General features: G+C 37.3%; 1 protein-coding gene across 2 annotated transcripts in view; it reads right to left on the bottom strand.

Annotated features, from left to right (window-relative positions):
• The window catches only part of LOC121385663 (serine/arginine repetitive matrix protein 2-like), a 53,144-nt gene extending 38,529 nt beyond the window's left edge, over positions 1-14,615 (bottom strand). Inside the window, exons 1-6 of one of the 2 annotated variants that reach the window (XM_041516426.1) lie at positions 14,561-14,615; positions 13,730-13,794; positions 11,206-11,280; positions 8,924-9,028; positions 7,434-7,478; positions 2,408-2,495 (exon numbers count right to left, since the gene is read on the bottom strand). In XM_041516426.1, the coding sequence (XP_041372360.1) occupies positions 2,408-2,495; positions 7,434-7,478; positions 8,924-9,028; positions 11,206-11,280; positions 13,730-13,793 (377 nt within the window). In that variant the 5' untranslated portion in view covers position 13,794; positions 14,561-14,615. Of the gene's footprint in view, positions 1-2,407; positions 2,496-7,433; positions 7,479-8,923; positions 9,029-11,205; positions 11,281-13,729; positions 13,795-14,560 lie in introns of those variants that run through there. The other variant, XM_041516427.1, reaches the window with a different exon arrangement.
• Positions 14,616-17,741: the final 3,126 nt, after the last annotated feature.

The following is a 17,741-nucleotide window of genomic DNA, read 5'->3' as shown; positions in this document are numbered from 1 at the left end:
CATCGACAATGGCCTTAACTGCGATGGAGACAGGTGTGGTTCAGTGACGAGTCCTGATTTCTGCTCCGACGTCATGATGGAAGATGTCGCGTGTATAGGCGTCGTGGTGAACGTTATGCGGCAAACTGCGTGCAGGAAGTGGACAGATTCGGCGGGGGTAGTGTCATGGTGTGGGCAGCCATCTCACACACTGGCAGAACTGACCTGGTCCACGTGCAGGGCAACCTGAATGCACAGGGCTACATTGACCAGATCCTCCGGCCACACATCGTTCCAGTTATGGCCAACGCCAACGCAGTGTTCCAACATGACAACGCCAGGCCTCACACAGCACGTCTCACAACGGCTTTCCTACAGAACAACAACATTAATGTCCTTCCTTGGCCATCGATATCACCGGATTTGAACCCAATTGAGCATCTATGGGACGAGTTGGACCGACGCCTCCGACAGCGACAACCACAGCCCCAGACCCTGCCCGAGCTGGCAGCAGCCTTGCAGGCCGAGTGGGCCACCATCCCCCGGGACGTCATCCGTACTCTGGTTGCTTCAATGGGCAGGCGGTGCCAGGCAGTTGTCAACACATGCGGAGGCCACACCCGGTATTGACTCCAGATGACCTTGACCTTGGTGGTGTGTCCTATCACTTACTCACAATGGACTAGAGTGAATTGTGAACAATCCTGCAACATTTGGTAATTATCGGACTCACCATTCAATAATTAAATCAATTCTCCAAATGTTACGACAATATGGTTTTGCGTTTCTTCTTTGAAGAGTATATATCATCTACATATTTGGATGTACTTACCAACACAAAAAAGAAGAAGAAAACCCAGATGCAATGTACATAATGTACATGTACATAACACTGGATACTGCCATAACAATAAATACATGTACAGGTACAATGTATGAGGAAAAATAAAATGATTACCAAGGCTTATCAAGTTAAGCTGGCAACCAGCAAATATCATTGCTAACTCCTGTAAAGCGTGTGTTGACTATGTGTCCATCAAAGAATGTACATCACAGATTATTTACGCTGTACATTGTCAGGGTTTCTGCCAGAAGGTAAAATGGGCATGGCGCCATACCAAAATTGTTTTGATGATTTTTATTTTTAAGTTAACCGTTTGACAAAATTAATCAGTTAGGCTTAAAAAAAAAAATTGTGTGTTTCCGGTTTCCCGACCGACCCTTAAAAAAATTTGACTACCAAAAAAAAAAAAAAAAAACCCAACAACATCTACCGTGATTTTTGCAGACAGGTTATATGCAGTATGTCAAGAACATGGTTTAAAAAAAAAGAAGAAAAAAAAGTTCCTACCTACCTACCTACCCTATTTTTTCCAGAGATGAAACCTGAAACACACATATTTCATTTTTTTTGCCTTATCATTAACATACTGTATGATTTTCTTAACCCTAACCCTAAACTTAACCCAATTGTTTTTTGGGGTAGCCCCACCCCTCACCCTTAAAAGTTTGTTTTGTTTAATGCCACCACTAGAGCACATTGATTTATTAATCAAAGGCTACTGGATGTCAAACATATGATCAAATTGACACAGTCATAGAGAGGAAAGATGCTACATTTTTCATTAGTAACAAGGGATCTTTTATATGCACTATCCCTCAGACAGGATAGCACATACCACGGCCGTTGATATGCCAGTCGTTGTGCACTGGCTGTAATGAGAAATAGCCCAATGGGCTCACCAATGGGGATCGATCCTAGAGCGACCACACATCAGGCGTGCTTCACCACTGGGCTACATCCTGCAACCGACTATATTTGGAAGCCAGTCAATAAACAAAACGTAATTCAGGCCTAATAATACGAAGCAAATGATCATTCAGGTTGCCTGGAGGCTAGCTCAGTTCTTTTTGACATGATCAAAAAACCCATTTTAAATTAAGAATTTTTAGTCAGAGATAATGGCAAGTGATTCATATTTGTTAATTTTGGTATGTGGGTAACCTAAAGCCAAACCAGGCAGGGAACATTTTGTTCAGTATCGCGTCGGGATTCGCTACGCAAGTTTCACAGACCTCTATACAAAATTTACAACATTAAACAGTAATTACTGATCAAATTTTAACTCACTAGAAATATCGCTAATCATGATTTTGAAAATAAAATGTTCCCTGCCAGGTGACCTGGAGTAAGGTTTGGGCTATTCTACGTGTATTTTTAGGTTATGTGAACATTTCCTTAGTTTCAGGGCAATTAGTACATAGACAGATTAACTTAAAACATAAGGCACTTGTAAAACATAATAATACATATCTGGTATTGTAAGACTTGAGATGTCCCGACGTCCATGTATGTACATGTACCTATACAAATAACAACTGATTAATGACTTAGAATATCAGGGAAGAAAAGTGGTTTCATACTCACATGAAAAACTGCGACCCATTTGTATCCTTACCACGGTTAGCCATTGACAGAAGAAACTCTGATTCATGTTTGAGAATGAAGTTTTCATCTGAAAAACAATTTTAAGTGAGTATAAATTTGTTTAATGATAACCAGACCTTGCTTTCTAAGGTGTGCGGGTGCGGTTGCACTTGTACAGCACACACAATTTCAATCTGACGAGTGTGAAAAACAGCGCGCATTACACTCAATAAACGGCACACGTAAAATAGATGGGTACATATATTTATTTCCATAGCTCATTTAGCTGATAGGAAGGTAAAACAATAAAAATTAAAAACATGGCAGTGGCTTTCATGCAGTCGTTTAACTGATATTTCTCTTTTGTAATCGTACCAGTCAAAATCCAATCGATGCTACACTATTTTATTTATTTTTGGAGAGTGATTTTTCACTCGCCTTGGCATATTTAGGTGTGCGATTTTCCACTCGCCTATAATTTTCAAAAACCAAGGACTGGATAACAGAGCATGGAAGTCATTGGCTGAATGAGAATACCGTGGATATTCTGGAACAGTCTAGCCAATCAGCTGTTGAGATTGGTTGATGAGGATACCCACGTCAAAGTTTCTGCTAAAGAGGTACAATGGGTATGGCACCATACCTAAATATTTTTGCACATTTTATTTTTTTAATTTGACATTTTGACAAACTATCATTATTGTACGATTTTATTAACCCTAACACTCCCCCTCCCCATACCCCTTGTCGACTGCAGTTGCATTCAGCACACACATTGTAAATATTCAATTCCATAGTGCCATACCCAAACATTTCTTTCTGGTATAAACCCTGATAGCTGTTAGGATTGGCTGGATGAGCATTCCCTGGGTACTCTGGAAGATGTTGTAGTTCAAAATACTAGTTTTGGTGTCGGGTGGAATTTGAATCTTTGCCTTTGTATTCCTTTTAAGTCATTCACATTAGGAAGTAAAGTAATAGAGTTTTATAGGAGGCAGGAGCTGCATTAATACCATGCATAACAAATTTCTCAATTAACCCATTTTGACTCAGTGAAGTTTAAATAGTCTTGGTGTCGGACCATGATAAAAATAAAAGATACCAACTTAACTGAATCAATGCAACATTATATCAGAAGTATATAATTATGAGGGAAGTTTGATTAACTAATGTTTTTTCATAACCAGGAAACATGTTTCAAATCTAGATCAGCCAATTTACTTCTCTGATTAACCCTTTGTGTTCTATAGGCACTTTAATTTTGGTGTCGGATGTAAATAGTAGTTGCAACAAGATTTTGCATTCAGTAATTTTATACATGTAAAAAAAAACATTCTGTTTAAGCTACTATAAACATTAGGAATACCAGAAACACATGGTGTACAAACATTAATACTCTCAAGGAAGAAAATGTGATTAATGTCCAGTTTTACTCAATAAAAGCCTTGTTAGAAGGGGCATGTTTAAATGTTTATAAAGTCAGTTATGACTGTCATTTCTTAATGAAGTATAATGCTGAAGAAAGTTCTTTAAAATATATATATATCTATGTGTGGTTTAACATGTTCAATAAAATTATACTGATGAAATGAATGACATTTTATTTCCATCTGACACCAAAATATAAATTTGAATTTTGTGGCCTTTTTGAAATATGCCCAAGAGTCTAGCCATCCAGCTGTTTGGACTGGCTGGCTGAGGATGCTCTGGGTATTCTGGAACAGTCTAGCCATCCAGCTGTTTAGACTGGCTGGCTGAGGATGCTCTGGGTATTCTGGAACAGTCTAGCCATCCAGCTGTTGGGACTGGCTGGCTGAGGATACTCTGGGTATTCTGGAACAGTCTAGCCATCCAGCTGTTGGGACTGGCTGGCTGAGGATACTCTGGGTATTCTGGAACAGTCTAGCCATCCAGCTGTTGGGACTGGCTGGCAGAGGATACTCTGGGTATTCTGGAACAGTCTAGCCATCCAGCTGTTGGGACTGGCTGGCTGAGGATACTCTGGGTATTCTGGAACAGTCTAGCCATCCAGCTTTTGGGACTGGCTGGCTGAGGATACTCTGGGTATTCTGGAACAGTCTAGCCATCCAGCTGTTTGGACTGGCTGGCTGAGGATACTCTGGGTATTCTGGAACAGTCTAGCCATCCAGCTGTTGGGACTGGCTGGCTGAGGATACTCTGGGTATTCTGGAACAGTCTAGCCATCCAGCTGTTGGGACTGGCTGGCTGAGGATACTCTGGGTATTCTGGAACAGTCTAGCCATCCAGCTGTTGGGACTGGCTGGCTGAGGATACTCTGGGTATTCTGGAACAGTCTAGCCATCCAGCTGTTTGGACTGGCTGGCTGAGGATACTCTGGGTATTCTGGGTAGCCAACTGAGGATTCCTTTTAGTATTAGCTAGTAGTTACATGACATTCATAACAGATGTTAAAAGCCACCTATAGTTTAATTTTCATCTGTTGTTTCCATTGCTACATGTTACTTTCATCACTTCACTGTTCTCACAACTATTTGACTCTACGACAGCTTAGCAGTTATTCATACAAGTTTGTTTCATACAAGATGGAAATTGGTGAACGTTCAGGGGCCTATGCAGGATTTTTCTAGGGCATGTGTGCAATGTTTCAGAAAGGGCATGTGTGCAATGTTTCAGAAAGGGCATTTACAGTATTCAAGCAGTGAGTGCAATGTTTACAAAGGGACCCCGCTTTATTTAAAATAAATTACCAGTGTTATAATCCTGAAACACCAAGCCATATTACACGCCCCCACTAATAATAAATAAATTTGTTTTCCTCTGATAAACACTGAATTTTTGGAGAATTTTAAATTCTGGTTTTGTTTGCAACCCTTTCTGAACCCAAGTCCATGCCTGAATGTTTTTTAATTAACGTCTTTATCAATGAATGAATGTTTAACACAGAGAACATTATTTCGAAATCTGAGGTAACCGGAAGTCGGTTCACGTGGTTTTTACCTAGGTAACCAATTGTTCGGTTACGTGAATTATATTTGCGTAACCTGTGGATTACCTGATCGGTTACCTCAAAGTTATGTTGAAATTATATTTTAAATACATAATTGTTAGCTCAAACATAAAGTTAAAACAAAATACAAAAGAAAACGTTTTATAAAACAGTTTCTTTAATGCTTGCAAATCGAAAGAAGTGACTTGCAGATGTTTTTTTTAGTTTTCGTACGATCGTAGCGTTGTAGATTTATTATTATTATTATTATTATTATTATTCACCACTTGCCATCAAGATCGCAAAAAGTAATTTTTAGTTGTCCGAATCTAAAAACCACTGTCCTCGGGCATCAAGCCACCGTATTCTAGAACCTAGCAGCTTGCGGAAGTTAACACTATTGTAAAAGGATTAAATATCAGCCCAGTACTGAAACAAAATAGATACATTTGGAGGAAAAATGCCCATTCCCTGGTGCATGATTAGACTAATAATTTTCTTTTATAAATAACAAATAAAGGCTACCATTTGTCACTGATATGTAAAATTTAGTATACAGCAGATTAAAAAAACCCCCACCAAAAACCCAAACAACAAATGTCCAGTTCCTCTGAACTATAAAACAGGCTACTCATTGGTGCATGATTAGATTAATAAAAATAAATCTTATAAAATGGACCACAATTTGACACTGATATTTTGTGGTGGCGATACTACTTTCGCTTTATCGCTGGTACTTCTATACTACAGTGACGTTCCAAATGTTTGTTATTTAAAGCTTATTATGCGAAGTTAGTATTTTTCAGATTTTGCGACATTTTTGGATTTTTGATAACGTTAAAACCGTTTTCAACCTTTGTAAAATTATAGGGAATCCAATATTATGACTACATATATTCCTTTAGAGATAAAATAGCAGCAGATAATTTAGGCACCTTAGCAGTCCAGGCACGTTTCTTGAAAACTTTTGGCTCGTCTCTATTCTGAGCCGTCGGTCGCAAGTTACAACTGTTGCAATATACCATTGTCTACTGGTTTGCCGCACATCAAGTATTTAAAATCAGTCTAAAACATTGGTCGGAATACTAGTAGTATGTCTGCATGAATAAACTTCAGGTAATCGTTTAGTCTGCAGGTTTTAATTTTTAAACGTCTACAGGTCACGACGTAACCGATTTGCGGTTCGTGTAAATTTAATTTTGCATAACCGACACGTGAACAGAATGGCGGTTCGCATGAAATATTGTGCCCTGTTAACAACAACACAGCACAAAACAAGAGTACTGGTGAGGTACATGATACGTACACCAGAACTATGATGGAAAACCATATTATGATGTTTAGAATATAGACAAATTATTTGATTTATTTGCATCACAGAGATCTAGTAATAGTATGCAACACACCACTATCCCAAGTTGTTCCTACGTGTGAGGTTTGATGGTCCTGTATGCATTTGTATTCAAGATATGGTCTGGACAAGGATTTATTGTTATGTGCAGTAGATCATGAAAAGTGACCTAGTAATTGTATGCAACACACCGCCATCCCATGTTGCTACATGTGAGGTTTGATGATCCTGTAGGTATCTGTATGTAAGGTATGGTCCGGACAAGAAAAAAGTTAACAGATGGATATATGTACGTACGTACAACACCATACAATAAAAGCTGTAAGATAAGACATTCCATGTGGGGAACCACCGAGTACACAGACAGTGCTCACACTGAGGTGGAGGCTCCTTCTTCAGAATAAATGAATGTATTAAGTTTGTATAACTGATGCGAGCATGACACAAGACTACATGTACATATTTCATCGATCCTGCACTGTCCGTAGGACACCACTCTAATCATCTTGCCAAGTTGAAAAGATATATTGTTCAATGTTATGTTTACAACCAGTATAAGGCACACCAACCTTGATACAAGACAAATCTAAAGCAAAATAACAATATATTTTGGTATCAAAATTTAACTTTGCAAATTAGCCTTCATGTTCACGCAAATTACATAGGTCACAGAAAGTAAGGCATCGAAGTAATTTAACTTTACTTACCAGGAAAACCCCCTCCATATATTGATTCACCACCCGTTCCATCACCTGCAAGACAGAATATTGAAATCAAATCTGGATGACATAAACAGCAGTAGCAGTTTAGATAAAATTACTTAAAGGGACATTCCTGAGTTTGCTGCAATTTTTAAGATGTTATCGACTAACAGAGACTTTTTAACAACTGTAATTACATATCAAATATATTATTCTGCATAAAATATTAGTGGCTGTATAATAAACGTGTTTCTGAACATACTAATATTTGTGCTAGGTTAAAATTCATTTTATTTCCTAAAAACATTTTTTTCGTACATACGAAATCCAGTTTGGGCTTCTTACAAATATTAAAACGACCAGAAACACATTGAATATACAGACACTGATATTCTGAACAAGAAAATATATTTAATATGCAAGTTTAATCGTAGAAATGTGTTATTAGTCGGAAACATGTTACGATGCAGCAAACTCAGGAATGTCCCTTTAACAAGTTGTAGGACTTTCTCAGCTACATGAAGATGTGATCCTAGATACCATTTAACTTTACAGTCAAGTTTTATTCTGCATTTTATGAGATAAATCAAATATATATTTACATTTAAACCAGACAGCCTGTGTTATCGTCATATGGCCTTTATTTTGAACAATTCACAAAATTGGAGTGTAAATTGAAGTTCCATAAGGACCTTTCTGTCACAGCTACAAATGTAATTTTGAGCCCAACATGAAACCAGCAAGCTCTACCACATGTAGGGTTTAAGTTGTCATTCACCAAATCGCCAAATGTGATTTAAAGTTATTACCAATTTGCCAAAAAGCTCATTAGAAAAATAAATATTACTTGAATTTAGCTATATAATTTATGTTCAGATCAAATTTGCCAAAACTATTAATTTTTGGTGTCCAGCTTAAACGCTACACATGCCAATGCTAAAACACCATAATAGAAATCTTAAATTTTAAGTTGTTACACAGGTACCTAAGTCGACAGTGTATCATTTTGACATATTTACACAAGACTGTATACAAAATGTATACACCCGAGTGTCACTCGAAACCTTTTAAACCAATTTTATGATAAGAATCAAACCTGTAAATAATTTTAATCTTGAAAAACCATAACTGTTATTTCCTAGGGTTTCATAGTAATTTCAAAAGGCAGAGCTCACAATGGAATGAAATTTGGTTTAGCCAATTTTCAGATATATATAATATAGTATTTCCTTGAAAATTAAAAAAATATGGTCAATTTAAGAAATATTTTATTAGCCAAAGACTAAATGGTGTGGCCATTTTGTATAAAAATTAGACAACATAGCACATACCACGACCTTAGATATACCAGTCGTGGTGCACTAGCTGAAACGAGAAATATCTCAATGGGAATGATCCTGGACCGACTGTTCATCAAGTGTGTGCTTTACCACTGGGCTATATCCTGTACTATATTTTGGAGTATGCAATTACCCTCTTGCAAAAAGTATGATTACCTTTTGTGAAGTCACCTCCCTGCACCATGAAGTCCTTCACAACTCGGTGGAAGGGTGATCCTCGGTAGTGGAGGGCTTTCCCCGACACTCCATTCCCCTTTTCTCCTGTAACACAAACATATATAGTCAAACAACGTCAGGGTGTGTATACACAGAGAATACTACACTCAATTTCACTAGATATCATTTTCACGAAACGAAGATGGAAGAAAATGTTTTATTTAACAACACACTCAAAACATTTTATTTATGGTTATACGACGTCAAACATATGGTTAAGGACCACACAGATATTGAGAGAAAAAACCCACTGTCGCCACTTTATGTACTCTTTTTAATTAGCAGCAAGGGATCTTTTATATGCACCATCCCATAGACAGGATAGTACACACCATGGCCTTTGATATACCAGTTGTGTGTGGATCGATCCTAGATTGGCCAAGCATCGAATGAGCACTTTATCATGGGTCTACGTCCCACCCCCTTTTTACGAAATGAGTGAACACATAAACATATAGTCAGACAACATCAGAGTGTATAAATAGAATACTACACTCAATTTCGCCAGATACCATTTTTACAAAATGAGTGAACTTCCCATCTAAGTATCTGATCGAACGAAAGTGAGGTCACATACCACGTGAAATTCATGAGTTTCGTAAAAATTATATCTAGTGAAAATGAGTGTGGTAAATTATATTTTATTTATTAACAACCTGACAGTTACTTCCAGCACAACTCAGCGAGACAAGCAAAGGAAGGAAGGAAATGGTTTATTTAACGACGCACTCAACACATTTACTTACGGTTATATGGCATCGGACATATGGTTAAGAATCAAACAGATATTGAGGGAGGAAACTCGCTGTCGCCACTTTATGCACTACTCTTTTTGATTACTAGCAAGGGATCTTTTATATGCATCATCCCATAGACAGGATAGCACATAATACAGCCTTTGATATACCCGTCATGATATGAGAAATATCCCAATGGGCCCACCGACAGGGATTGATCCCAAACTGACTGTGCATCAAGCGAGTGCTTTACCACTGGGCTATGTCTCTTCCCCCCCCCACCCCCCCCAAAGACATGCGAATGCATAGAGCTAAGACCAGGGAATATGACGCCACTTGTCGAGATGACATCAACTAGTAACTAATACGGTGGTGCATACAATTTTTTTTATTACATACCTATTCAATCTTACTATAATGATAAAGACAATTTCAAGCCGTGTGATAAATTGAACTTTTAAATGGGGAATTTCCTTTTAAAGCCGCACGCCCTAGTTCCATGCAGCAAAAATAAATTATAATTTGGTTAATCTACAAACCTGTAACACACTTAGATCACGTTTTTATCAAATGGAGTAAAAAAGCAGATTTTATATCGATAAATACCATGGGAATCCCCATGTCCCAATTGCTTGAAATAATTTTGAAAGTTAGTATTCTGATATCACCGGTAGATGTCGCTCGAAGCACAACAATGCCTACGTCACGACAAATTTCACAGACTTGGGGTGCATTCCTTTCACCTCTCCTGGACATGTTCCAACTGTTCTGTCCTGGTTGTATCCCCTCTCCAAATATCGTAAGACTTAGCAAAATTATTGGTTTTAAGGGTTTGTAACGTTTTGTATTGAGACACTTACTTGTCTGAACTTTATTGTTACTGAAAATGTTCACGAACTGTGAAGAACTATCTCACAAATGAACAACAAGCAAACCGGATGTTGATTGCGCGAACCGTGCACGATAAAACAAACCGAACCAAAATGATAACGGTCACGTGGTATATCAACATCTGTGACGTTTACACAGGAAGATTCCCTCTAAAAATAGATTGGACCTCGCTTGCTTAACGGTTTTTTCTTGAGTGCGCACGGAATTTTAAGAAATACAAAAAATGCATTTCGTGGTTTTACAAACACCAGGATTACCAAAAAGCACTTCAGGTGAATGGAAATGTGTATTCTAAATAATAAAATGTAAGTAAAGTGCAATTTTCTTTGTGAAAAAATGAGTTTAATAGCGAAAAACAACGCTGTAATGGTTAACAACTAACCGTAACTAGGGTGTGTCCCTTTAATCTCTAGACAAACAATGCTGATTTATGTGAGGCATTGAATTTAGGATGTTTCGGCAGAATCGTTACATGGTTTCATCCCATAATCTCAGTGGAAGAACGGAATCATGCTAAATTGGCAACCTGAATGCACTAATCAATATTTCAAATTGCATGCATGTACATGTAGGTTGCACACCATCTGACATTACCTGTGCAAAGAGCCCTAAAGTTCTCGCATGTTTTAGGGCACACATCAGAGAAAAGCTCAAACACTATTCGTCCAGCTAAAAAAAATAGAAAGAAAAACAGTTAAATGTTTATACACTAAACAAAACCACTTTTTAAATATAAAATAACACCATGTGTATACAATCTGATTAAAATTATCTCTACTGGTCTACCAGTAGATCTAACAGCATTGCATGGACTCCCATGTCCAGTTGACATTTCATCTATAAATAACAATTTAAATATCGACCAATTACACATCGCTCTTTATAGCGTTATTCGAGAGCATACAAATTCTACAGATATCGGGCAAGACAATTTATGCAATAGGTGAACTTGATGGTCTATTTCAACATTGAATAAACAGGGGGAAAAGTGCAGTAATAAATTCTGGATTGTATACTAGTATAAACAGATTTTATGGCTATACCATCACGGTTTGGGGGTTTTCGTCTTGAAACAAATTTTACATAAAATTTTACATTGAAATTAGTTTCAGGCATACTTAGTAATTCACCCAAATCATTTCGTATACGGCATAATCCTGAATGTTTTCAAATTCTTTTCAAATCACTGGCATGATTTTGCAAGTAAGGTTTTGATGGGTCAAATGAAAGGTCAACTGGACATGAGGTCCAACAGGCTGCTGTTAGATCCATATGTAATAGTGGAGCTAATTTTAATTAGATTGATGTGTATACATATAACAAAAATATGTTTTACAAACCAGGGCTTCTGGAATTTTAATAGCCATGGAATTAGTGATTAAAAATGTTTATTAGCCCAACTGTACTTACGGTTAATACAATTTTACTAAATAATAGTAATAATCAGATATATCACCTAAAGAGGGAGATACAGTTTAAAAACACTAACACTGGGGGGTTGGGGTTGGGGTGGGGGCAGGGTATTCAACTGCAACATTTGACAAAAACATTTTCACTAGCCCCCGGGCATGGCAATATTAGTTATTTACTAGCCCAACATTGAATATCACTAGCCATGGGAGTGGGGCTACCAGAATCTAGAAATCCTGTCTGGCATGGCAATGGTAGTTCCTTACTAGCGCAACACTGAATATCACTAGCCATGGGAGTGGGGCTACCACTGTACCAGAATCTAAAAGCCCGGTCTGGATGGCAATAGTAGTTATTTACTAGTCCAACACTGAATATCACTAGCCAATAGAGTGGGGCTACCAGAATCTAGAAGTCCTGTCTGGCATAGCAATATTAGTTATTTACTAGCTCAACACAGAATATCACTAGACATGGGAGTGGGGCTACCATAATCTAGAAGTTCTGTCTGGCATGGCAATAGTAAATTTACTAGCCCAACACTGAATATTACCAGCCATGGGAGTGGGGCTACCATAATCTAGAAGCCCTGTTAAACATAACATAACACCTGGAGCTACATGTAACTACGTTACGCCAAATTCATCACAGAGATTAGATGCCAACTTTGGACAGTAGAAATATAATAGAAACCGATTGTTTTGAAATCACTTTAGTTTGTGGTGGTCTCATGTTCATGTAATCATATAATAGCACAGTAAACGAAATTAAGACCACAACAAAAATATAACAAAAGCATACATATTATACAACTAATGATATACCAGGGCTCGAACGTAAGAATTGGTCTCCCACGGCAATTTTTAAAAAGAACTGCAAAGGGTGAAACAGTCCACCGACGGCAATTTTGAGCCTGCTTATGACAAATTTTTTTAAAGTGACATTTGCAGAAAATAAACCTAATTGAAAGCCTATCTTGTTATTTGTAGACATCTTTTAAATGTGCAAATGTTAAATATTGGCAGATAATGTACACCAGGTGTATACATTTCGCCATTGTTGAGGAGCTTTACCGACGGTACATAAGTGCCATCGGTGATGCTCTCTACCTATGGAAATTTATATCTCAACGACGGCAATTGCCGTTGGTGCCGCCGTTAAGTTCGAGCCCTGTATACTATCTTTTTGATCCACAAATTTAAGAACCTAACGAAAATAAAACAAAACCATGAAAATTTAAGCTCACAAAAATAAAGGATTTCACAATAAATCAAGCTGTCTTTTACATTTAATTTAACAAAATGTTAAACTTGTAAGATGAGATACAACTTACACAGAGCTTCTAGATTACGGTTGCCCCACTCCCATGGCTAGTAAATAACTACCATTGCCATACCTGACGGCTAATGATTTTTTGGGGTCAAATGTTGCAGTTAAGTTTATTTTGTAAATATGAATATCAGGTACATTAAATGAAGTAATAATGGCTTCACTACAAGCTCTGCCACTTGCCAAATTTGCCAACTAAGAATTTTAAACACAATCGGTGGATTTTATTTCAATCTGGCAAAGTAATTTCATGTAATGATTGATATTTTATTGCATAGTAATGGTGGGTTTCTGCAATTTTTCAAGTTTAATAGATAACTTGGCAAAAGTTTTCTGTACACATATCCAGAGTTAGCCCTGCATTTCACTGAACATTTACCAGATTGTCCTCCAATGTCAACATCAAAGAAGCATCTCGATCGATAGTTTCCGGCAATAGTCATCCTGCAAAACATATTTGAAAAACGATATGAGAAAATATATGTACAAACGTTGTGAAGAAATGTTTACAGCGAACAGAATATTCTTTTACAATAATTAGCAAATTACACCTATATTTACATAGATCTACAAGTACAAACATGAAGATTTTTACATCTAATACTAGCCATATTAAAAAAGATGGGGCATGACATACATATAGGCCAGTAGTAAAGAGCTCACACCATGCCGCATGCGCAGTCAGTCTGGGACCAATCCCCGTCAGTGGGCCAATTGAGCTATTTCTCTTTCCAGACAGTGTCCCTGAGTGAATGTATCTAACAAAATCTTGTGATTATTTTTTTTTTACCTTTTACAAAATATGGATTTCAAGTGCTATATTTATTGTATACAAAGCCAAAACAAGGGACAATTGAAGGGTGCGAAAAGTTACTTTAGTCTACCTCATTTGGTGTTTTCTGGCAGAAAACTTGATGTTCGCGGAAGAGTAACACTGTTTTTTGCACAATAAACTAATGTGACTTCAAAAAGGTGAAATATTATTAAAAAGAAATATGTACGAAGTATTGATTTTATTATATTTTAATGTTTTGCTTTAATTTTAATCGTAACGAAAACATGACGCCAGAATACATTTGCAACGTTCAGAATGCACCTATAAATGCTAATGTAAAGCAGTAACCGCACGACTGCAGTGACAGTTAGGATGATTCGTTAAACGATAGCATTGGTGTTGTTATTATTTATGGCGATTAAAATCAAATAAAACCTGAATAAGTTCCTATTTTATCTTCAAGAACTCGCAGGAAAACCGGAAACGGAAACTGTCTTCTTCTCATTTTAATTTCCACACCCGTGAGTTGAAAAGAAAGAAATGTTTTATTTAACGACGCACTCAACACATTTTATTTACGGTTATATGGCGTCAGACATATGGTTAAGGACCACACAGATTTTGAGAGGAAACCCGCTGTCGCCACTATTTGGGCTACTCTTTCTGATTAGCAGCAAGGGATCTTTTATTTGCGCTTCCCACAGGCAGGATATCACAAACCATGGCCTTTGTTGAACCAGTTATGGATCACTGGTCGGTGCAAGTGGTTTACACCTACCCATTGAGCCTTGCTGGGCACTCACTCAGGGTTTCGTGAGTTGAAGACTACGTTAGAAAATTTCTCCTTTCCGACATTTTTTTTTTTTTTTTTAAATAAAACCATGCAGAGTATTAACACATCCAGGTAGTTCAGCTATTCGCTACGTGATGCAAATTTTGTATATATAAAAATAGGGTATTCCATATCATTAACGAGTTTTAAAGAATGTTTTTAGTAGCATACTCCTTTAAAAAAACACAAAAAAAATCGCAGTTGTGTTATTAATATTATTATTGATTTTATTTTATTTTATTTTATTTTATTTATTATTTATTTACTCTATCCTGTATTGGTTTCAACTTCTGTTACAAAACAGCTGCATAAATGTTTTTTTAATAATAATAATAATAATAATAATAATAATAATAATCATCATCATAATAATAATCATAATGATGATGATGATGATAAAAAAGAATAAAAATCACACATAACTACCAATCACATCTGCAGTGATTATCGAATTTAGATAAGTTATGGAAATTAAAAAAATTACATGGTCTAAAATATAAATGGCATCTGAATTGCAAAATTATTCATTTTAAACTATACGTTTCAAGTATTTGAAGGTGTTATTGGTATTACACTGATAGTTGGCCTAACCACATTTCACAAATACCAGATATAATTTAATATTTGACACCCAATAGCCAACAATGTACAGGGATGTCATTTCTTTATATTTCTTTCTCAGACCATAACCTGGCCTTATATATAACACTTCTCTACAAGCTTTTAAAAAAAGATTATGAACTAAATATAATATTTCATTTTTATTATTTAGTTTATATGCCAGGCGCGGATCCAGGATTTGTTTTTAATAGAGGGGGCCCAAAACCCGTTGTAGTTTTTGAAAATAGAATTTAAAGGTCCTTGACAGGTGGACGGGATAACTTTGCATTTTTATGTATTCTGTAATATATATTGCTTCACCAAAAATAGGGGACGGGCTCCTAGGGCCCCCGCCGGAATCCGCGCCTGTGTGCTCTACCGCCAGTTCCAATGTCTGCAACAAGACTTCATGACACAATACGGTTGGCTACACACATTATAAATATCCAATATTTTATCGTAATTTTATTTCAGATCCATTTTATTAAATTGTATAATGTTTAATGCAAATGCAATCATAATCACCAAACAATTTAAGTTTTCTATCGTTTCAATTCAAGTTATCCTTTATAATCAAAGTGGAACTCTCGCACCCAGGACGGGACGTAATCCAGTCGTAAAGTGTTCGTCTGATGCGCGGTCGGTTAAAGATCGATCCCCGTCGGTGGGCCCATTGGGCTTTTTCTCGTTCTAGCCAGTGCTTCATAACTGGTTAAAGGCCGCGGTGTGTACTATATATCCTGTGGGTAGGAGGCTGCATATAAAAGATTTCTTGCTGCCATAAGCGTACGAACAAAATCTCAAATTTGGGCCAAAATGATAGAGATATTCGAGCAAAATTAGCTAACCTGAGACCTTTTTACCATGTATTTACATCATTCAAGTTTCTACCCTTAAAATCAGCTGTAATCCATGTAAAAATGTGTAGTTTCCTCTTTACGTATCTCTGTGATCCTTGACCATACGTCCGACGTCATATAAAATGTGTTGAGTACGTGCGTCGTTAAATAAAACATTCTTTTCTTTCTAGAGCGAATTGCTGGAATGCAATAGAAATTGGTCAAGCACGGCGGAGCAGTGGGAGGGAGCTGGGGGCTGTAGCCCTCCACCCATAATCAAACAATCTGCTCGAGGGCGCAAAGCAAAGTTTCTAGAGTCGTTCGAGGGTATGTTACCCCATACAATTTTGAAAACTAGATGTCCTGAAATACAATTTCCTGCATTCTACAAGTAAAATTCATCTCAGCCTTAAGATTTAGGCCTACTACCAATAATACTTTTTGATTCAGAATTATTCTGAGGGTGGGGGTAGGGGCCTCCTGTTCCGCCGTGCCTGGTATAGCTCAATCGCTAAGCGCTCACCTTTTGCGCGGTCGGTCCAGGATCGATCCCCTTCGATCCATTGGTTATTTCTCGTTCCAGCCAGTTCTCCACAATTAGTGTCATGTCTATGGGATGGTACTCATATTTAAGATTACTTGCTGCTAAGATTGGCGGCAGCGCGTTCCACCTGTGTGGTCACAATATAACCGTAATTAAAATGTGTTGAATACGTCATTAAATAAAATTACCCACCCCCCCCCCCCCCCCCTAAAAAAAAAAACCCTAACAAAAAAAACACCTAAAAATAAAAACCCTAACAAAAAAAAAACCCAACAAAAAACAAAACAAAAACCCAAAAGCACAAAAAAAACAACCCCCAAAACCCAACCAAACAACAACAACAAACAAAACAACCAACCAACATTGATGTTTGAGTCCATAGTAGAAATGAGAGCCGAAAATTCAAAACCATCTTTAAAAGACAGGTACTGGTAGGACATCTTTTATCATCGACATTTTTCATAGGTAGGGGGTGGAATTTAGGTCAGTCGATAAAGCGGTCGCCTGGGGTGCTTGCGTCATAGGCTCAAACCACCTCAATGGACCCATTCTGTGATTTGTTTTTCCGTCCCAAACAAATGTAGCTGGTGTCTTCTTTAAGACTATAATCAACTTACCAAATGTTTTAAATTCAATAGTTGGTGATTAATAAATCAATGTGTTCTAATGGAAAGAAAGAAAGAAGTTATTTATTTAACGACGCACTCAACACATTTTATTTACGGTTATATGGCGTCAGACATGTGATCAAGGACTACACAGATATTGAGAGCGGAAACCTGCTGTCGCCACTTCATGGGC

Source organism: Gigantopelta aegis, chromosome 11 (genome assembly GCF_016097555.1).
Source record: "Gigantopelta aegis isolate Gae_Host chromosome 11, Gae_host_genome, whole genome shotgun sequence".
NCBI lineage: Eukaryota > Metazoa > Mollusca > Gastropoda > Neomphalida > Peltospiridae > Gigantopelta > Gigantopelta aegis.
Note: the sequence above shows the minus strand (reverse complement) of the source record. Positions and strands in the feature narration are given on the sequence as shown.